This window comes from Lissotriton helveticus, chromosome 11 (assembly GCF_964261635.1).
Source record: "Lissotriton helveticus chromosome 11, aLisHel1.1, whole genome shotgun sequence".
NCBI classification, from domain to species: domain Eukaryota; kingdom Metazoa; phylum Chordata; class Amphibia; order Caudata; family Salamandridae; genus Lissotriton; species Lissotriton helveticus.
Window position 1 is genome coordinate 202,532,680 of NC_136072.1, and position 23,493 is coordinate 202,556,172.

Sequence of the window (23,493 nt, forward strand, 5' to 3'; positions counted from 1 at the left end):
CTTTTGTTAATCTTCCACTCTGGAGAGGCTTGTTGACAAAGTGGTTCTTTCTCTTTGCGCGAAAAAAGGGAAGCTTGAGAAGTGATACATCTGTGGATAAAACAAATTGGCAACCCCCAAAGGAACTCGGGCGATAAGGCGAATCCGGCACTTGTAGGAAATGAAAGAATCCCACTGTTCATTTAAATGAGAAACAACACGTGTGAAGTAGGAATTGGGGAGGCGGAGGGGAGGGAGGGTGATCGGCAGGGGCATTGCTGTAGGCGCGGAGTAGGGGGTTGTGGGCGCGAGAAGTATTCTGAAAGACCTTAGGGAAGAACTATTTACAGAATACGACGGAAAGTGTTTATATTAAATAGAAATTATATCTTTGCGGGCGGGGTAAAACGGTTAAAAAGTGACACTAATATGACTCTGTATAACAATTCGCAAGAGTAATGCTAATTTACTGTAAGGTGAAATTTATGCCGTCTAAGACGACGCGCATTACACTACAGGCCACCTTTAATGCTTTCAGTTGTGCTTAAAGGGTATGCAATGTAAGGCTGCCTACCGACAGAATGATGGTTCAAGGTCTGCGCCTAGCAATCGTGTCAGTGACACTAGCAGTATATTATGAATGCGTCACTTCCGGTTTCTTAGACTTCGGCACCAATAGGTACATGCTGTGCCTTTTACTGTCTTCCAAGCCATGACACGTATGCAGTGGTAGCACAATATCAGTTCATGCTTACAATGTTTTTTCTGTTGTTAGTGCTGCATTCAATGACGTCACTCGAAGTTATCCAGGCACAAGGAATATTTAACACCAAGTGCTTTTATGTTTCAAACAAGGCGTGATGTTAAACTGCGGGGAAACAAAATCAGCGGTAAAGAGTTTAGTTTGTTGCAGGTGCAAGCTGCTATGCTGCTCTTTTAGTGTGCAGACAATTCTTTGCATTAGTATCTTGCAATATGTCAAAGGCTATTTTCTCTTTGTCTTATGTGTCACGTCATACCGAGTCACGTGTTTGCATTTTCTCACACATGTTTCAGCTGTTGCTCTTTGCTTTCGCAGTTTGATTATTTTATATCCCAGCCGTTTTGGGCAAATTATACTGATGTGTATGTTTTTGTGACATTCATGAACTGTTGGATATTAAAACGTTTCACATGGTGTTCAGAACTGACTTATAAAATACCTCGCCGTTTTCTAAAGCTCTCCTACACCGCATTTTAATCACTACAGTGGTAAACATTCATCCATCCACCTTGTCATCCATCTTTCCTTCCCTAATTCCGTTCTTCCGTTACAAAACTAGGTTTTAGTTTTTTCGACATGCATGAAAAAGAGCTCTATCAAATAATGAAAAGCTATGAAATTGTATCCTTTTTTTGTATCAAGTTGTGTATGATAATTAAAAAAGCAAAACAACTAGAACGTGTCCTTTTAGCATAGTACTGTTGTGCATTTCCTGTATCCAAGGCTAAGCACAGGAGGGCCTCACATCTTTTGAGGTATTTGGACAGTAATAACTCGAGTATCAACAATAAAGGCTTCAGAACAAGTCCTTTAATTGAATACTTTCAGAGAGGTCAGTTTGCAGAACGTGTCTGTCATTACCAAAACAGTAGGGTCCATTATTATCCTTTGTCCTGGCCCTGATCATAGTTAATTCTTATAATCTACCTCTCCCTAGAGTTTGGCCACCGAGCAGGGCCTTCCCTTGTGGATGGTTTATCGTCAGAGCTGAGACCTTCTTTTGTATTCAGTTGCCTTCCGAACTGGGGCAGCCTTTACTATTTGTACATAGCTAGAGCTCAGCTAATCCTTGTGGTCTGCCTCTCTTCAGAGCTGGACATACCTTTGTGTATCGCCATCCTCGATTTCCCCCTTCTTCCTACAAGTCGACACGTTCCCCTGTTCTCTACTCACTGGCAGCCGAGAGGGGGGTGCCTGTCCAGGTTCGACCATTCCTGGAGGACGAGACTAACCTGCAGCTGTGGTACTGGAGCTAAGGGTGCCTCATCAACCTCCAATCTGGGCAGGCATTGGAGGCGCCGAGTAATGTTTCTGCTGTGCTTGCTCTCCTGACCTGCCTCCTCGCTGTGCTTGCTCCCCTGCCCCCTGGCTGTGCTTGCTCCCCTGCCCCCTGGCTGTGCTTGCTCCCCTGCCCCCTGGCTGTGCTTGCTCCCCTGCCCCCTGGCTGTGCTTGCTCCCCTGCCCCCTGGCTGTGCTTGCTCCCCTGCCCCCTGGCTGTGCTTGCTCCCCTGCCCCCTGGCTGTGCTTGCTCCCCTGCCCCCTGGCTGTGCTTGCTCCCCTGCCCCCTGGCTGTGCTTGCTCCCCTGCCCCTCCCCTGCCCCCTGGCTGCACGTGCTTGCTCCCCTGCCCCCTGGCTGCACGTGCTTGCTCCCCTGCCCCCTGGCTGCACGTGCTTGCTCCCCTGCCCCCTGGCTGCACGTGCTTGCTCCCCTGCCCCCTGGCTGCACGTGCTTGCTCCCCTGCCCCCTGGCTGCACGTGCTTGCTCCCCTGCCCCCTGGCTGCACGTGCTTGCTCCCCTGCCCCCTGGCTGCACGTGCTTGCTCCCCTGCCCCCTGGCTGCACGTGCTTGATCCCCTGCCCCCTGGCTGCACGTGCTTGCTCTCCTGCCCCCTGGCTGCACGTGCTTGCTCTCCTGCCCCCTCGTTGCTTGTGCTTGCTCTCCTGCCCCCTCGTTGCTTGTGCTTGCTCTCCTGCCCCCTCGTTGCTTGTGCTTGCTCTCCTGCCCCCTCGTTGCTTGTGCTTGCTCTCCTGCCCCCTCGTTGTTTGTGCTTGCTCTCCTGCCCCCTCGTTGCTTGTGCTTGCTCCCCTGCCCCCCCCTCGTTGCTTGTGCTTGCTCCCCTGCCCCTGCCCCCTCGTTGCTTGTGCTTGCTCTCCTGCCCCTGCCCCCTCGTTGCTTGTGCTTGCTCTCCTGCCCCTCGTTGCTTGGGCTTGCTCTCCTGCCACTACCCCCTCGTTGCTTGTGCTTGCTCTCCTGCCCCTCGTTGCTTGGGCTTGCTCTCCTGCCACTACCCCTCGCTGTGCCTGCTCCCCTACCCCTTCGCTGTGCTTGCTACCCTGCCCCCTCGTTCGTTGTGCTTGCTCTCCTGCCACTGCCCCCTGTGTGTGGGTGCTAATGCAATAGGTCTCACATATGCAAACAATTAAGCTATTGGCAATGTAAATGACAATGCCATTTATTTATGATTTAAAAAAAATAAAAATAAAATGTCATGAGCAATGCCAATAGCTCTACCTTAAATAATGCCGAGACCATTGCATTGTAAATGCTTGTTTGTTAGCCACTGTGGACGCTAAGTTGCATTCCCTCTTGAAATATACAGGAAGATGTTTAAAATGAAGCACCCCCACTCTGGTTTCCACAAAAGATTTTATCTGCACATCATATCTTGAGACGTGCAATGATCTAGTTCTTAACCTTTTAATTTCTGTGGACTCCAAGATAATCCATTAATGGAAACCGTGGCCCCCCGCTGAGTCATTACTAGAAGCCGGGGAGACCACCCTAAGCATTTTAGATTATTCTAATGGCAAAAAATTTACTAATAAAATGCAGAAACCAGAATTCGTCAGACAAATACACTAATAATTAAATATTTTATTTAATTCACAACCATAACCTTTTTGGTATCAGAATTTTAATGATGATGAAGCTTTTCAAAATTCAATTGAGGCCCCTCGTCCATACTATATTGTGTGGTAGACTTGCACTGCTTAAACAAATCAATCCTGAGGATACTAAAATTTTCAGCCTCCAATTTCAAAATTCCTTCACTTTACAGAAAGTAAAAAAATGTGCAATTGTACCTATTGCTCCTTTATATGCATTTTTAATATGTTATCATTAATACATTTTCTAAGTAGTTGGGGACCTGCCGAGAAGGTTTGGCAGACCCCCCCCCCCCCCACCCCCCATCCCCCTAGAAGCCCTAAGACTACAAATTAAGAACCATATTCATTTTTCACCAAATGCATTGCCAAGTTGCCATGTTCAGTGGAATTTTTGGAGCTTTAAATGTCCTGAAAGCTGCCTCCCCCCCCCCCCCTTCGCCCCCCCCCCTCCTCCAGAGTTCACTGATTGCACACATCTGTGTTCCAGGGAGATCTGGAGCTTGCCATATGTTCAGGAGTACTACCAGCTACGAAATTTTTTTTTTCAAAGGCACGTGTGAAGCTTTACTACAAATGTGGCACATGTTAGTGATTTAGTGTACAGGATGAACTTGCCAGTTCAGTGACTGCACATTACATATAATGATAAACTGCACATACATGCTTCAAACATACAATTTATTTCACGTTTATACAAATTGCTCAGTGACTGTTTTAGGTACATTAGGAAGCCAGGACCAGATCTTTTTCCCAGGCTAGAGTGCTAACCAATTTGCCATGGTCTAGTTCAAATATGTACTGTGATTCATAATCATTCTTGTATTGCATCATTGTGTCCCATTGGCAAGGATATTTGTCAGGCAACCAGGTACAAATGGTAAAAAGAATCTGTTCAACATAATTCTCGTATGTGGAGAGATATGAAAACAAATACATTGCCTCTTTCCGTTTCCAGACTTGTTTGATCTGTCTTGCAAGGTTAATAACTTGGTTACCTCGCTGATTACCAGTTATTTGTCTTGAGGTTTATTGTATTGTACTAGTGTTAATTGCTTAATTTTATTAGGTACTCTTGCTTTGTTGCAAGGGTCGTATTTATATTCTCAACACACACCATTCCATTAGGTAACCTGTAAAGTAATCGTCATCATTTGACTTTATTTTGGTTATAAAAAACCCATAAAAGTACACAGCAGCATAGGATTAAAAACATGTCTGAGTATAAACATTTCAATTCAACAAACCGCATTAAAAGAAAATTGTACTTCCAATGAACAAGAAACATAATAGGGTCTTTCAACAAAACCCTATTATCTAGCAGCTGTTCATGTACGAAAGCAAAGTAAAGTCACTTGTGCAAATACGTAAGCAGGCTATCATCGCATCAGCCTAATACATTTTGGATTATCTTGTCCAAGGATTCTGCAAGTGTTTGACTTACAAATAGATACGTTCTCTGTGGATCTACAGAGATGTAAAGCAATCTTAAGCCCCCCTTGTTGCTTATTAATAACAATACCAACTAATTAACTCTAATGAACATTATAATGGGAGCAAAGCAAAAGAAATTGATTAGAAAACCTTATTACATGAGGAGCAGCTTCGTTTTTTAGTTCAGTAACATGCTTAGAAATCCTAACTGGAAGCAAAAAAAGTTAATCCAATCCAACTGCAGGGGGTCATTGTGATATGGTACTGTTTCTTCGAGGCATGTAGTTGTATTGTGGTGACATTAAATATGTTCTAAATCCAGTTGATACACTGGATGTCCTAAAAACTAGGGGAGCGGCGGATGGCTTTGCAATTTATGAAAACTGTTGGATTCCTATAAAGGATTGGAAGAGGAAAGGGATGAATGTTGAAGAACAACCTTCTTCTCTCTCATTGCATCTTCTGCTATGCCTCCTCTCCTACCTCTGGACAAAGGTAGGGGGTTGTTTTCCAACTGAAAAGGGCTAACCAGCTTCACAATCCTGGAGAACCCATAATGTTTCTGGATTCTCAGCAAGTGAGTTGAGGTTAACTAGAGGGTGTGGCAATATTAAAGTACAACATATGGTTTTGATGCCTTGAAATATCAGTTGACAATGGATGGGGGAGTTCCCTAGTTGTCTCTGCTTATTAGTAAAGGCGGATGGTCACGAAGTGTCTGGTTATCTGGACACAGTGGGTTCTGCTGTTGCATATTAGCCACTGAAAAGGACATTCGGCCAGGCAAGCTAATTGGATGGATTCTGGTGCTAAGTTTAGTCTCTTTGATGCCACTGATACTAGGGTGCCTCCGCTTTCACGGAGAGAAGCTTTGGTGTTGGAGTAGACTCTAGGGTTACTGTTGCCTGGGCAGCACACTGCTGCCTGTTACGCTGGAGATAGACTCGTCACTGTAGACTGTGGTACTGAAGTAGGCATAATGCAGGTTTGGAATGGTGTTAGTCTAGCTGCTAGAAGGCTCCAGTACTTTTTAAGTACTGCTATAGGGCACCATTATTACTTTCATGCTAGATGACTTAGTGCTTGATACTGCTTACTCCTCGATTCTGTGTTTCTTGCGTCTGCTTTGGTTGCTTAAACGGTGGTGCTGGGAAGTGTGCGCAGTGGGGAAACATCATTTACTACGAAGTCTTTACCACGCATGACGTTTAGTACGATTCACCTACCACACAAAAGTCTTTACAACGTGGGTGCATTCCACGACCGTCTTCACCACGCAACGTTCTTTCCTTCCAGTCTTCGTTCTCTCGGCCGTGCTCCTTCATAATTAAGAAAAAGGAACTATAAAAAACAAGGGGGGCTCAGGGGGTTAGGCGGGGTCTCCCTCCCAAAAAATAACAAGCGGTTTGAAAAAAAATAAAAACTGACAAAAAAAAGATATTAAGTGCCTCTGACGATCAAGAAAAGAGCCTCCCCAGCGACGTGACGTGTACGTCATAATAATAGTCCTATCTCTATTTTTCAAAACGTGTTTTGACGCTCGTTTCCGTGAAGGGCAGTGGAGAGGTGAGATAAGGATCCAATGTTTATACATACAAAAATATAATTAAAGCGCATTGTAAATTAAAAATGTTTTTAGAAAAAGGTAATCTGTAGTATTGGTATGTAATAAACATCGATATTTTGCTTTGTTAGGCAGTTTTGAAATAATTTTTAGTAGCCTATCAGTATCATTATGTAAATTTAGAAGGGACGTAAGAGGTTAGTTAACGTAAAATTTGCGGAGTAGAATCCTGCGTTATGAATTGCTGCGTGGTAAAGACACATGCGAAGTAAAATTCGCGTGGTAAAGCCATGCGTTGTAAAATCATATATTCGCGCAGTGTCGAGAGGGTGCACTAGAGCCTTCCCTCCCTTTCCAGCCTTTGTGTACTGAAATACCTTTCCAGTTTCTGCACTCGAGTTTCCCTGGTGTCAACTCATGGAACACCCATTCCAGTTTTCAAGCGTGTGACGACCCACTCTTCTCATGCTTGATATCCATGCTCCCAACAAACGCCACTTGTCCCCTGCCACTACTCTCCAGCAAACTAGGGTCACTTCATGGCCACAACAGTCCTAACCAGCCCGGAGTGCTCACTCAAGGCACTTCTTCCAGCAGCCCGAATCCCACTCATGCATGCTCCAGTCCACTCTGCACTCATAACCAAAAACTCTTAAGTTCTGTTCTCTTGACCTCCACCCCCTCTTCCAACCCTAGCTCCTTCATGGCTTCACTTCCTGCTCCTCTCTACATTGACCATGATACATGAACACAACCATCTAATTTCACTTTTTTGTGCTTACCACTCTTGCTTTAACCCCCATTCACATCCATACGGACAACGCTTCATGCTAACTGTTCCACTTGCACTATACTAGCCAGAAGAATAAACCACTTGCGGTTTTATTTTGTCTGCAAAGAAAGTAGGCTTGCACACATCTACTGATTTGGCTGAAAGAACCCAATGAGTTGTGACAGTGTTCTTTAATTTCTGCTTCTTTTAGTTAACTTTAAAGTGTTGGGCTGCAAAGTTCGGACTTAAATCCTTGCAAGAGACTTGCATTAAACATTTTTACATCCAGATATTATTGAAATATTTATATAAAGTCAAAAAGTTTGGTTGGCCAACAGAGAAATTATTCGACGACTGCTGAAAATGCTCTGTTCAACTTTGCTGGTCAGGCTTCAAGTTATAGATTATCTTTGGTATACTGTTACCATCATAAGATCAAAGGGAACTTTTGCTGCCCTTTGCCTTTGTATAAGGATTTATTCACCACTTAAGAGCACAATATAGTCTGATTTAACATATGGCAAGACTTGGAGCAGCAAAAAGTGCATTATTGTATTTTCCATCGAAGTGTTAACAGTGTGGAGAGGTGTGGTGCAGCAGCCAGGCCAGCTGACTTCAGAGCACAGGGTTCACGGTTCGAACCCCCGCTCCGGCGGCAGCTCCGCACCATGTAACTCTGGGCAATAGCTCACCTAATTTCCACGACTGCCCACAGCGCCTTGAGACCCGTAAGGGTGAGTATTTTGCGCTTTACAAATGCTGATTTACATTTTATTTATTTAATGTACTTCAAAAGAAATACTTGATATTGCCCCCCACCCCCCCTCACCCTCCACGAATGTGAAAACCCTTACACTCCACTAACATTGCACTAAAAGACTAGTTCTGCAAAGCTTTTCAAGTCATTATTGAAGCAGGTGACTCGCTTCTTTCTGTGGTTGCATTTTTAAACTTCAGAGGGAGCAAGTGATAGTACTTACCCTTTTTCGGGCTCGCAGAGCGAAAAGCGCTTTTACTGGCGTTTTTAAAAATGGACCTGTAAATTCCACACGCTTGTGCGTGTGTTTTTTCCTTTCCGGTCTGCTATTGGCCTTCACGTGTGTTTTTGTTTTAAAGCGAGCATACCATAGGTCAGAGGCGGGCGCCTAGCTCCGCCCCTGGCCTATTGGTGTCTGTTACGCGCATTTCCTGACCTATTGCTTTCAATTATCGGGCCAGACTTGTGTGCGATAATTCAAAGCATATGGCAGGAAAGGCGCGCATATCTTTGAGGGGAGACGGGTTTCTATTTTCGATGGCATCCGCTTGTTTTTATTTCTCTGCAACCTTCACAAAGCTGTATGGAAAGGTCTGCAAATCAGAGACGTTTTCCACATGAAAATCGCGACTTGTTGTAATACTTTATACCACGTAGTAACTTATTTAAAAATATCAAAATGGTCCTGCATAAGATATGCTTCACAGTAAACAATTGTGTTCGCCTAGAAGTAAAGTCGTTTTGCATAGAAAATATGCAAAAGAGACGAACTTGCTGAAAACCCCAGCAAGCATTTTACAACCCTCTACATTCTATACAAATATTATCGCCAGGTGGTAAAAGTCATATTATTTATTAAGATACAAACGCTACAGAGCCGATGGGGAGTCGGGCAAGTTCACAGGGTTCCCGAACGGCTGAAACCTTTCCCGTGAAAAATATTGCAGCCCTTTTATAAGGAGCACCATACTCCGCTTTTTATTTAAGTGATGCAAAAGGTTATTACAGATGTATTATGGATTATCACAAACATCGTTTTATGCCTTGATTTTGTTAAGCGTTTGCTACGTAGAAGGATGCGTCTCCTCCTAATGAAGAGGCGCGTCCCCTCCGCTGATCACCTTCCCCGTGTGTGCACACACGTTGATTGACAAGGTGAGCCTGTGCGCGCACATGTGTGTTTTGTGGCAAGGTGAACCCGTGCACACGCGCCTTGGTTGCCCACCTGAGCCTGGTTTAAATTTCCCAGTAGATAATTTTGACAAACCATATTACGCACGCTGCCAAGGACTTCATAAAGCACTCTTCAATGTAAACACTGCTAAATGTTTCACCTCATCAGTGTGTACCTGTTACAGTGTGCCACAAGTGTTGATCGCATGAGGAAGAGGGCATATGCACCTTTACCTTTAACCTTACAGGTTATAATTTAACCTAGCCTGTACAGACGGACTACAAGCATGCCTTTTTATTTGAGATAAACCTCATGGGGCTACATCATACGCAGATTATCTTTTCAAGATGAAGGTATTGTAGTGTTCTCATTTTCTAAAACAATTTATTAAGCCTTTATCAGGAAATTGATATTGCACACATTGCCCGACTTCTTTCACTATGTGCTAAATGCTATGGCTGAAGTGAAATAAATACCTGAAACCTTGAAACATTTTGTTTATTATAGAAATTATAGGTCTTTCGATATTCTTTAAAGCTTCACATTGTACATAGATGTCAATAGGCTGTCATTTGCGGTACTATCTTTTTAACTTTTTTGATACCAGATGGAACTTTTCAGAAGAATCCTTTATCACTGCCCCCTTTCTTTCTTTTTTTTTTTTTTTTTTTTTTTTAAATGTCATAGCATTTTATTGTACGAAGCATTTCGTTTTTGAAAAAGTCAAACATTTTTTTAAAAGAGCATCAGTTTTGACCAGAACATTTAATCCATTCAAATTGTTATCAATATGCATTTAAAAATAAGGCACATTTTTAATGTAAGATTTTTCTAAAATTCCCTTTTTAACACCCATCCATCAATGCCATCAAACGTTAAGTAAATAGTGATCACATAGTACTGAATCATGGAACAAACCATATTTGCAGGAGTTCATAAGATTATAGCATAAGTTCAGTGGAAGGTTTGTTTTTATTTGTAGATATAAAATATGCATCACACCTACTTATGCCTAAACAATGTCTTTCCTTTGCTAGAGAATAATTTCATTAAGGCATAACTTAAAAATCGGCAATGTATTTCACCAGAAGTCGCTTACATTGTTTCTTCGCAATAAACTTTAAACAGATTCTCTAAATCCTACAGCACAGTGGAGGCCAATGACTAGCTAGTCAAAGTTTGTCAAATATTACAGTGTAGTGCTCGTTGGAAGGCAAAGCACCCATAAAATCTTTTTCAGCACCATTCATCTCATTATGAGGATAAAGCTTTATCCATAGCAGGCTATCTAGGATTGTTGATCATTCATGTTCAGTCATATTTGATCTATATTCAGACACAAAATATCCAACAGGCTAGATGAATTAGTCAATCAAATATTACTACAAGATAATGGTGCTATATTATGCACCTTTATTGTGCGATCAGTCTCTCTTGATTTACAGATCATGAGAACTATCTATCAAATAGACAAAGCAATGGCTTGGCCTTTGATAAAGGCATTAGATCTGGTGCTCTTGACAGATGACAGGGTAGAACTATTCAAGAGGGGGACAGTAACGTCCCAAAAAATTGGCAAATGTCATTCATATAACACAAGATGGTTGGGCATGTCAGACTTCCAACTGTAGGGATGACTATTTGTGGAATACAAAAAAACAAACAAAAAAAAAGTGTTAAAACCATTCCATCTAAGAAAAAAAGCCTACCAAAATCTGATAATCTGCAGGTGAAGTACACATGCTGGGACAAAGAACGCAACTTAACACAATTACAAAAATAGAAGACATAAAAAGTATGTACCCCTTCAAAATTAAATCATTGTGCCAGTGACAGGGGTTTATATTCTATGCCTGCTTTCCTACAAATGAAACTGAAAGTCTCACCTTTCAATCAATAAAATGTGTTAAGCGAGAAGTGTTGTCAAGATGCCAACTTCTCTTCATTCTACTTGTTGAGAATTTCTGGCTAAAACCTTATACGTGGGACAGAGACCCATGTTGGCTAAAAGCCAATTCTCGGGACACTCCAGTTAGAGTGGGCAGGCTGCGTAGAGTGATGCCTGTTTGACACCCCTCCACCTACAGACACTCCCAAGGGAAGCTGCTAAAAAAACAAAATTGTGGTGGATCTGTGGTTCTTGGTAACCAAGATGCATTCACTACTGCCATGGTTGGAAGGTGCGGGGCAAACAGGTCTGTTTTGAGGCCAGCAAATCATTTGGAAAAGCCTGACCGCTTAAGCACACCTGACCATCTTTGACAAATACAGGAGCCTAAAAAGTAATGGATTTAAAACAGTACTCTGTGTCGTCTCTGGTCAGACATAACTGCATCCAGTCCTGTTTTCTTTGTTTTTTCTTTGTATTCTGGTACTTGGAATCCTGCTTTTGGATTCTTCACAACTGCAAGTTTAAGAATGGCAAGTGACAACATCGAGAATAGAGAAGCATTGTCCAGGTGACCGTGGATAACTTGCGAGCTCTGAGAGGGAGGCTTCCTTACATAATATGGCGTAAAATACCCCATATAGGCAAGTGTGAAGATATTTAAAGTGTCCTCCTCAATCTGCATCTCTCAGAATAGCAAAATGCATATAATGTGCCTTTGAGGTACTTTATTCCTTAGGAATACTGTTTACAATTTAATTGTTTGGTACTTCAGTTGCTGCTGCTTTCACCAGAATTCATAGACCTAAGCTTTTTACATGAGCGATAGCCATTAATTAACCCCAAATCTGCAAATCTGGGGGGGGGGGGGGTGTTACACGGCATCCACCAAATTGTCACACCCGGTCAAGAAGTTGGACCCCACAGAAATATGCTGAACATGTTGTGGTGTGAATTTCAGGCACTGAGACGCGTTCACTAGCGCCTGCACGTCATCTGCTTTCCATTCCCAGCAGTAATGGTCAGGCAGCAAGGGGGGGGGCAGGATAAAGGTCATGGTAAGGGGCCATCAGGCCTCTTTTTGATCAGGTACCCTGACTGGACATGGCTTGGAATCTCACACTTAAAGGCAAATCCTATGTAGGGGAAACAGAATCACAGAGCTTGTTAGCTCTTCACAAGTAATTGAGAGGCATGCTTTTGACTTTGTTCAGTCTCTCTATATAATTGCATGGGCTGTACGAATGTCCGATGTTGGTCTGTTCCTGTATATAAACAAGTAATTTATATAGTACTATTTTATTTCTTTTATAGCTCTACTCATCCCAGTGCAGGGTGTCAGCGCTTTACATAACGTACACATTATACATTGACAATAAATCATGTAAGTGTGTAAATCAATGTGCAAGATGTTACATGATACAGTAAGGGTTACAAGGTGGAGTTACCTCCCCTTCATACCTCACTGTGCTATATTAGAAGGATTACACTTTAGGAACTGCAAGTAACAAAGTGATCTCTGTGTTCAAAGCAATAACCCACTTACCTAGCTTCATAAAAGAAAAATCTGTCACCTGCATGTTACATGATGTGCTTTGCTGGAGACGCATTAACCTTCTAGACTGCTTTAATTCAAATCTGGGGCTACACAAAACACAGATCTCCCCAACAAATGCTTTAACCTCCAGAGTTAGCTCTGCATTATTATTCACTGACTTTTTTTGGACACTTCTGCAGCTGATGCTTTACCCCCATAAAATATTTTAAAATGCAGACTTTGCAACCAGTTAAGAACAGATCTAATACCATGCTTCTCCTTGTTGATCGTTTCTTTGTGGCAGGATTAAAAAAAAATAATATTAGTTGGGGTCCAGATTGTGCATCTGTATTGCACCACTTTTTTGGCACAACTTCCAATCCAAAATCTCCTTTGTTAAATGTTATGTGCTTAAATGTACTCCTGCTAAAAATGTGTGAGGTCTTAATATCTGATGTCACTTCATGGGATTTCACTTCCAGGGAGGTCACTTCCTGTGATTCCCACGTGCGATGTCACAGATCGTGTAGTCATGTGCTGTGATGGCATGCCTCATGATGTCACTTCCATACTGCCTAACTTGGTTAGCTCCTCCACTTCGTTTTAAAGGACTTGTGCCCTGGAGATGAGGTGTTTTGTTTTTTCTCCGCAATAAATTATTTGTTTACAAATAAATGTTTGTTACTGTCTCGTCTTTCATCCATTAAAGTTGCACAAAAGGTTTGTGTTGCCTGACCAAGCAATTTTTTGTTGTATACAAAATTGAAATCCCGTTCTGCAGAAAAAGTTCTAAATTGGAAATGTGGACCTGATACAAGACCAATAATCAATACACTAAGAACAAATTGAAATCTTAGATGTTCATCAGAATTGGTTATGATTTAGGGTCCAGTTAGACTGTATGTAGTTAGAACTTCTCAGACGTCTGCTAGAGAACATGCTCATATACAGCTGAGAATTATCTCCGCATCTAATGCAGCATACCAGGAGAAGAGTTCAAACAAAAGAATTTAAGATGGATGACTTACCCTTCTGACGGTTGCTCGCCCATTGGTGTAACCAGTGCAAGCCATTCAATGTGGCACCATCCAGGTACCATAATTGACTGTTTTTCAAGCTGCTTAGAATCAAAATGGCACATCACAATACAGATAGTGGTAAAAGTCTAATCTGGTATGGACAGTGTGTACTAAAAAATATTGATTACAGGGAATTTGTTACTGTTCTCTAAGACTCCCTGACCTTTGTGCTAATGGTGGCATTGTCTGAGCATCTGATGGCATAACGGACACCAGCAACCTTAGTACTTTCAAGCTTACGCTCATGAAATAACTCTGTTTTAGTTATGTTTAGTTTGCCTCACCTGGTAGACTTTGTTCTGAAGGCGCACAAATATCCCATCAATCTGGGGAGAAGGATAAGCCTATACTGTTTTAATTCTAAGTAGTGAGGTTAAGTGCATGCTTTGTCGCATCCACTCTCTTCCAGGTAGAAAATGTTGTCTGCAACAGTACTGTAAAGACAAGCTAGTTAAAAATGTGATTGCCAAAATAGTGATACCTGTACTTGCCCTGCCCTCCTGTTGCATTAGCACTAACCCAGGTCTCTTAACTGTAATTATCAAAGGGCTTATATTTTACTTGAATGTAAAATGCGTTTCCTCAATCCTTCGTCCATGGGCCTATTTTAAGAAAATGAGAATACAGATTGTCATCTGTGCACTTTTTTTGATGCAAACCATTTGCAGCTATTCCATTCTTTATCACTTACTCAAGTTCATTTTGTTGTGTTCTCCTAGTCCTGAGTTCTTTAAAATATATCTCAAAATCTGGAGTCACTGTTAAATTGTAAAATATTTATGCGTGATACCATACTTATTAGGTGGCCGCCCATGAATCCCTGGCATCCTCTTCTTAAAAATGCTGTGTGCAGAAGCTGGGTAAAACAGACGTCTGTGCGGACTGATTGCTGTGGACATTTTGTAAATGTAAGCGGAGTGATAGCAAAATATAAGCTGTGGGTAATTTTGGCAGACAAGTGCTCACTATTTTGCTATGTTTGAACTGAAAGGGGCACAAGCAAGACAATGTACAAAAGTTTCTACGTTTTATAAGGTATTCATTATTTAAGCCTCTTTGTTGGGGGCTTTGCAGAAAACATAAGAATTTTCTTTTGGCTTTACAAGTAGAAAGGGCTAAGAGAGATGATGGTGTGAGTCAAGATCGGATTGTTGTGAGTGGAAAGACGTGTGGGTCATTTCAATAACTGCTATGGAGTTGAAAGAGTAAATAGGTGGGTTGAATTTACAGTCCGAGCATAAGACTAGGAGCAAGGGAGCGGATTACAGAAAATGGCAGTGTTGGCAAGAGATATGGGGGAGTAAGTGTGGTTAGTCTGAATTGGTTTGCAATTCATCTGAGTAGGCTACAAATGAGTGAGTACTAACTTCATTTTTTTTATGTATATCTTGAATTTGCTTTTATTAATGTAGTGAATTATTTTAAAAGCTCCACATATTTGAAAGCAATAGCTCCTTACAGGGTTCCTGAAATTGTTCTGGTGACTAGGTTCCTTTTACAGAAAGTCCGTATGGGGTTTTTGTGTTGTGCATGAACCAACACTAAGATATTCTGTTGAATGTTTGAATTTAGGGGACACTTGCCTTAGACCTATGCTCCTGTTTATTAAAGCCCCACCTTTATATGGCATAGTACCGCTTTTATTGGAGGTCGCTTTCTGTTTTTAGGACACCTTTCGTCTCATTTTGGGACACTTTTTGTGTTTTTGTTTTTTTCTCTACTTTTTTACTCTTAACTCATCACTACTTTAGTACTACTATTTAGGTTAATGTAGACCTATTTTCTGTTTACAAAAAACAAACTGATTTTGGCTTGATTTCCAGCACACTTTATTTCCAATTTGGCCATGTTTTATTTTAAGCCTTGTTAATGGTCTATGCACACTTTTTAGGTTTGACTTAATGGCGAATTTATTTGTATATCTATGGTTACCATTTTTTTAAACATACACAGGGAGGTTTGGCTCCACCCATAGGAGTTGTACCCTCCTGTTTTTTCATGCTCTTTGGTGGATTATTCTGCCTTCAAGCCTTCCATTGGAAGTGACCGACAACTCCCTCCCCCCCCTCCCTTCCCCAAGTATGAAAGTAGGGCTAGAGTTTTTTTCCTCCTAAGAACCCCACATTAGTGTGATACACACGTATGAGATCTTGTTTTTCTATAATGCCTTCCATGCCTCGTGAATCTATGAAAACAGCAGTGATGTGTTTAGATGTAACTAATCGTATGCCAATCTTAGGGGGTTCATTCACAGGTGTGTGTTAAACATCTCCCTAAAATCAGTCGACAGCCATTCCCAGCCATTCAAATGTAGGTGAACATTCTTCCTATTGGCTGGGATGTTTCCCATGTAATGTGTCAGACTGGGAGGGTCCAGGTGACTCCCTGTTATGTGCTTCTTGCAATAGCACATACTGCCGGACATTTTCACTGACCTCTTTGCTGTTCAGAAAAAACCCTGCACATTGAGTACTGCAGGTATGTTGTTCTTAATCTCCAGGATAAACTCAAGCGACTGCAGGTTGCATTACGATTGTGTGTAGCTATCTCAATTGAAAAATTTAAACCGCAAATTAAAAAAGTGGTGGCTTGCATTGCTACAAATTGTAATTACACAAGTGTCATACATTTTTTTCTATCCCTCCAATTTCTTATCATTTCATCCTTTAAAAAAACAAAAAATCTTCTATTCTTGGCCCTTTCCCAAAGTGACTCTCCCATTGTCCACTCTGCAAGTGATTAAAACCTTTGCTGTTTATTTCCCTTTAAATATACCTTTGCCAGTCTACCCCCTTCACTACCCACCACCCCCTTTACCCCACCCAAGCCCTGCTATTTTTCTGGTCCTTACTGCCTGTGCACCTGCTGCTATGGGCAATGTCTTTCTTCCTTACGACTTCCCCTGCTGCTCCAGCCCCCTGCCCCTTCTCTGCTGAAGGGTGCTCTTATGTCTACTTTTTCACGTACCACCTGGCCCTCAAGTCTCGCTTCGGGGTTTCCTCTGCTTATCACATCCTACTGTCTCTTGGCATCCAGTTCAGCAGTCAGGGCAAATATTATAGATACCTGGTGACCATTTTTTAGTATCTGTAAAAAAAAAATATCAGTTTTCAAACTGGTACGGGGCACATGCCACTTCGGATTTTTTCTGCATGAAGCAGCTCCTGCTATGTATGCAAGAGCTGCTTGAGGGTGTAATTGTCCACAATGAAGGTAGATGATTAGACATTCAGCAGAGGTTGGTATGGCCTGAGCTCCACCTTCACTGCGACAACATTACAAAGGTTGGGCTGTCCATCTTTGAATGAGGCCTGTAATCAGTTTATTTATAAAGTTTTATATAGCGCAAACTTATTCTCATTGGTACCCATTGACCTATGTGTGGTATACTTAAGACGTGGTGCATCTTTGTACTGTGGTTACACTAAGGGATGTATTATATCATCTGAAACTGACCATTGTGCAGAACATTATATGCTGAGTTCCTGCCCCGCAGATTAATGAAGATTTTCAGAGGCATTTTTTTTTATTCTACACTTTGCTTTTGCATTTCATGCTTGTAAATCAAAGTGGTAGTAGGATCTTGTAGAAATAGCTTTAGGAAAGCAGAAAAAATTGCCTGTGCCACCTAACGGTGCCCAAACCATTGGAGTCCGCTTTAGAAGAAAATACATTCTTCTAATGTCATATGTCCTGTCAGTTGTTTAGTCTTTGTAATATAAAAGAAATACACTTGTCTATAGTGATAGTTCTGCACTTATCTGCATGTAAACTGCAGGTTACTGGTTAAACCTCAACTGGGATCAGTTGAGTTGGGTAGAATAACTCTTGCCATGTATCTCTGAAATGGTGTAAGCATGTCCTAGCCAAAACTAGGTGTTCAGCATTTGTGTCTTTGAGAAACCGAACTCTATTCATATACTACATGATAGCTCTTTAAGCATATCCCTTTGAGACCATTTCCTGCAGAGAGCTTTATTTATTTATTTTTTAAACTTGTAAAGCGGGCAAATGCGGAAAGGCGTCTCGGCGCTACGGACGTGACAGAACAGCGGAGATTGATTAAACAGCCAGGTCTTTATTTTTCTTCTGAAAGCCAACAGAGTTTGGCAAGATCTGATCTCCAGAGGGAGGGAATTCCATAGTTTTGCCGTCAAGACGACAAAGCGTCGATCTCCCCGGGAGGCAGTTTTGGTCTAAGGCACTGGCAGAAAGTAGGCATTGGAAGAACGAAGTGGCCTGTTAGGGGTATGAATGACTAAGGAGTTTAGAAGAAAACGTGGACCTAAGTTTCGAGAGGCTTTATAGGCAATGCACAATGCCTTACATTTTATTCGGTTTCTGACCGGAAGCCAGTGGTAGCTTTTGATTGTGTGCAATGGGCTTGAATTTCGGGGTGCCTGAAGGCATTCTGGCTGCGGCATTCTGCACCGATTGCAGTTTAAGAATGACCTTTTGTTGAGCATTGGCAAAGAGTCCATTGCAGTAGTCCAGAGAGGACATCACAAAGGCAGTAACCAGCCTTCTTCCTGAATTAGGGGGAAGGTAAGGAAGGAACTTTTTGATGGTTTTAAGTTTGTAGAAAGAGGCAGAGAGGATTGCATTCGCATGGGGTGCGAAGGTCAGTTTGTCGTCGAAGATAACTCCCAAGTTTTTGACTTTGGGGACTGGGTTTAGTGGAGGACTGAGATTTGAGGGCCACCAGGAGCTTGACCAGGTGGGAGAGAGCTTACCGAAGATCATGACCTCAGTTTTATCGGAGTTAAAGTTTAAGGCAATTGCTGGCCCATCCAGTTACTAATGGCCAGCATGGCTTTTTGGAAGCTGGCTGCCATCCTTTCTCCATTATTTTTTATAGCGAATACCAGCTGTGTATCATCTGCGTACGATGTTGGGTCCATCCCATATGCCTTGATGACTCTGGCTAAGTTCGATACGTAGATATTAAAAAGCGGCAGACTTAGGGATGAGCCCTGTGGAACACCGCACGGTAGGGTCATCTGGGCAGAGTGGAAATTGCCCAGTGTAACCGTCTGGGTTCGATTGGAGAGCAAGGAGGACAGTAGGTCTCTGGCTTTGTCCTGGATGCCCATTGCAGTGACACGGTCGATCAAGGTGTTATGATCGACCGTGTCAAATGCTGCAGAGAGGTCCAGCAGGATGAGAATAGCCGTCCCTCCTTGATCCAGGATAGATCTTATTTCCTCTGACGCCTTGATCAATGCGGTCTCGGTGCTGTGGCATTTACGAAAACCAAATTGGGTATCGTCTAGTAGTTGGTAATCTTCTACAAACTTGGAGATTTGGGTATTTATTAGTTTTTCGACCACTTTGGCCGGAAAAGGCAAGCTGGCAATGGGCCTATAGTTTTTAGTATCCCCAGGATCCAGACAGGATTTTTTCAGAAGAGGTTTAAGAATGGCATTTTTCCAGATAGTCGGATATGTACCGGAGAGAAACATTGAGTTATATATCTGTCAGTACAGTGACTATGATTTCTGCAACTGGGGCAAGAGCAGCTGGAGGGCATGGATCATTGGCTGAGCCGGATTTAATAGAGTCCATGATGTTGGTGACTTTTGAAACTGCCCTAGAAGTGGCTCAGGGTATTTGCAGATGAAAGTTGGGCAGACGGGTTTCTGTGACCTGAGAAATTGGAGTAGATGTTATTCACTTTGTCATAGAAATGGTCAGCTAAGGTATTACAGAATGCTTGCGAGGGTACTGGAATAGATTGTGACGATTGTTGAGATTTTAGTTACTACCTGAAAAAGTTTGTTTGTTGGAATTTTTGGCAAGTTCTATCTGCACGGTTTAATATGTGCTTTTTTCTTGAGTGATCATTGTTTTGTATTTCGCTAGTTCGTTCTTGTAAATAAGTTTTTCTTCAATTGTGTACGACTTTCTCCAGTGTCTTTCCTGATATCTGCATTTTTGTTTTTGGTCTCTAAGGGCATTGGTGAACCAAGGGGCCAATGGAGAGCTTCAGTTTTTAGATATCGTTTTAGTGTGCACTAGTTTATTCATGACATTGGAGAGCCAGTTAGTATAGTCTGTGGAAGCTGTGTCTGGGTCATCATGAGCCTCCGGTTGTGACGAGGACAGGAGTTCCGAAAGCTTTTGATTATCTAGGTTTTTCCATACCTTAAATGTGGTTGTTGCATTCATGGAGGTATTTCTTTTATAGATATGTTTTTGAAATTGGAAAATACACTGTCTAGGGTGTGACCGGCCTCATGAGTACTGTCAGAGACCTTTGACTTCTATGAAGCACTAAGGGAGTCTGTGCCCTCACTTATGCACCCCGAAGTGCGGTGCAACTGTGCATGGCGGTTTGCTGCAACTCCTTATGGCTGTTAGCTGCAACTCCTTATGGCTGTTAGCTGCAACTCCTTTCTGACTTGTGCTCCATGAGTGCCACATGAATTGGTACCCCATCCATTGCACTTGCCTCTTCTGTCACTGGAGTAGTTTTCATTTCACTGGCTTAAGAAATCCACATAAGGCATAAGCAGATGGTCATAGAGCAGTTTATCATTTGTAGCTGACCTGCATTAAAATTTAGAGCCCTTGCTTATTCAGCAAGGATGAGTGCCATTAACACTGAAGGCCATTGCCATACAGGTGGCAATTCTGTTTTAAAAGCTTTTATCAGTATGTGTTGTGTTTGGGACCAGGCTCTACCACCCTTTTGCTTTTTGTGAAGAATTACGATTTTGTGTTGGAATTTCCATTCCTCGTTTTCAGGCTTTGGGAAGATTCCAGCTGCCCTTCACTTGATTAATTAAATCCATATTTTGTGTCTCACATTGAGTGATTGAATGTAAGCTGATTAGCATATCAAATGGTCTCATTTTAGAGAGCCGTATAGCGCATGAGAAAATCTTCGTAGCCCAGTGAATTAGCTAACTGGAATATTACTCTTTACAGAGTTAGTTGGGTGGGGTGAGATATGCAGAAGAAATCCATATGCTTGCAGGTTTAGGGGCTCAGTATATTTGGGCTACAGCTTAAAATCAGTGCTACTAAGATAAGTACCTGGCAGTAGCAATTGCCTTTTAAACACATTTTTACTGCTAAATTCTAAACTGTAGTCTTGTTGGTGTTTTTCAAACCTCACGTCAGTCCCTCTTCCTATGGATTTTTGTGGGCATGGTTACACGTTGACCTTTAAGGCATTGTGCAGGACATTGGTAGTAACCAGGATGCCAATTTCTTGAACATCTGTGAACATTGAGGCAGACCCATTTGTCTATGTACTATAACATTGTGCCGTATGACTGGCTTGCTGGACACCCCACACCCCACACACTCACAACCTGCCACAGTTTTTCCTGCTTGCAACTGGACCTGGTGAATTATGTTTAAATACAAATTACCCTAGGTGGCAGTTTCAAGTTTGCTCCTTAAAGATAGTGATTAGTTTAAGATATCCCTAATTGGATGACCTTGGACAGCATAAGATTAATGCTTACACTTGTTTGCAGGAGTTTAAAATGTAGCTTCTGTTGCTGTTAAGATGGTTGCCAGGGAAAACTGAAATCATAAGTTCGACAGTCAAAGTGCAAACCAGTTTTGATTTTATTCCCTACAAATTAGGACTCCGAGCCCACTGATTCTTGATCAGAACTACATAAACACCAAAAATCAAGTGATCAAAGCAGAGCGACGGATATTAAAGGAATTGGGATTTTGTGTTCATGTCAAGCATCCCCATAAGGTGAGTTGTATGGTATTAAGTTGTTGAGCTTAATCATTTGTATACTTTGAACACTGTAACTTTTCAGGGTATTATATTTACTGTTAATTGAATAGACAAGGCACCTCACTTTAGGGTGACCAGTCAAAACGGATTTTCAAGGGTAGATACGGGTTTTGTGATCTGTACTCAGAAATGTCAGGAAATTTAACATCTGGTTTGCAAAGCCATATCAAGTGATAACAGAGGGTCTCTTTTGTTGCCGAAATTATTCTAGTCAAAACAGAAGCTACTGCATATAAATGTGCATTTTTAAAATGTTAATTCTGGGGGGGGGGGGGGGGGCGGCCCTTGGCAGATTCAGAATTATACTCCCACTTCGATCATTGTGGAATGCCAAGAGCCAGCCACTCAATGGTGCTACCAAAAAACTCTGACTTCCCTAAATTATATACCTCTGGACACCATGTTGCTGTACCAAGAGAATTCCAACCAACAATACAGCATGACTGAATGTATTGTTGCCCTGATGTGACGTAGATATATTTGGAGTTGTGTATTAAAGAATGTAATTCCTGGAAAGTATGTGAATTTCATCACAAGTCTGTAAGTTGTTTACAGTGCTTATATTGTAAAATGTCAAAATATATATTAAAAAATCCGGTCATCCTATTGAGCGTGGAAAAACAGAAGGCTGTATCAACCAACCTTCAATCAAACTGGATTTGTATAGCGTGACTAATTACCCCTGAGGGTATCCTGGTGCTGGGAGCCCTGCAACGAGAAGGGTTCGGTTGAACAGCAAGTCTTTAAGTCCTTCTTTAATTCCAGCATGAAGGATGAGGTCCAGAGGTGGTCGTTCCAGGACTTCACAGAGAGGTATGAGAAGGAGCGTCCTCAACTTTTACTTCAACGGATGCTGGGGGTATGGTAGAGGGAGGTGATGCACAGGGTTGGTGGAAGTTCAGGCAGTGGTTGATGGATGCTGGTCCTTAGTTGTGTAAGGCCTTGTAGGTGTGGATGAGCACCTTGAATTGACACTACTCCCCAGGGTCTAGGAGTTAGCAGATTGTTTGCAGCCGTATACGGCTCACGTTCACAGCCCACTTGCTGCTTACTTCTGATTCCTTCAGGCTGCAGTCGAGGTGGAGGTGACTTATACTTTCTTATGTTCTGTCATCGTGCTCGGGGCACTCCAAGTGTCTTCAAGACCTCTTTAAGACCACAAGACCTCTACCCGTTACGGAGCTGTGGCTCGCCTCACCCACCTCAACCAACCGGGAGACTGGGGAGATCCTGCGGCGGCCGCCCCTGATGCTCAATAGACCGAGAGGACCGGGATGCCACGGCCGCCGCTGCCAGGTGCGGCACAATCGTGGCGAAGTTGTGGTTCTCCCAACCGGGAAACCGGGATGCTCCTGCGGTGGCCGCCTGCTGCTGCACGCCTGCTTGCTTGCTCAGGCACAGTGAAAATACAGACTAAAAGCACCCTTCTCTGTCGCACCAGTCATTCACGCGCACTCAAGATCTTTACATCATCTACAACAATGTAACCTAGCATATACATCTATACGGCTACATCTAGCTTTAATTGCCGCTTCCCTCATAAACAAGACAACATTTGTCGTTGTTTCGAATACCCGGTATCAAAGCGTTTATGGAAGGACTTAAAAGAATAATTCCACCTAGAGTTCCACCTTCTCATGTATGGAATCTCAATATAGTTCTCACCAGACCCATGGGTCCCCCATTTGAACCTCTGCACAAATGCGAGTTACAGTTCCTTACTTGGAAAGTAGGCTTCCTGGTAGCCATCACATCAAGAGTTAATGAACTCCAGGCATTAACCATACAAGAACCATTTTTACAAATGCACCAAGTGTTTCTTAGGCCTAATTAAAAATTTCTGCCTAAGGTGGTATCTGCCTTTCACCTTAATCAGTCGGTTGAACTTGCAGTA

The 23,493-nt window shown here is 42.4% G+C and overlaps 1 protein-coding gene across 4 annotated transcripts in view; it reads left to right on the forward strand.

Moving 5' to 3' along the window:
* CCNL1 (cyclin L1) overlaps positions 1-23,493 on the forward strand; it is a 382,007-nt gene that overhangs the window by 200,656 nt on the left and 157,858 nt on the right. For all 4 annotated transcript variants that reach the window (XM_078667166.1, XM_078667165.1, XM_078667163.1 and 1 more), the window contains one exon: positions 21,434-21,554. In XM_078667166.1, the coding sequence (XP_078523292.1) occupies positions 21,434-21,554 (121 nt within the window). The remainder of the gene's footprint in view (positions 1-21,433; positions 21,555-23,493) is intronic.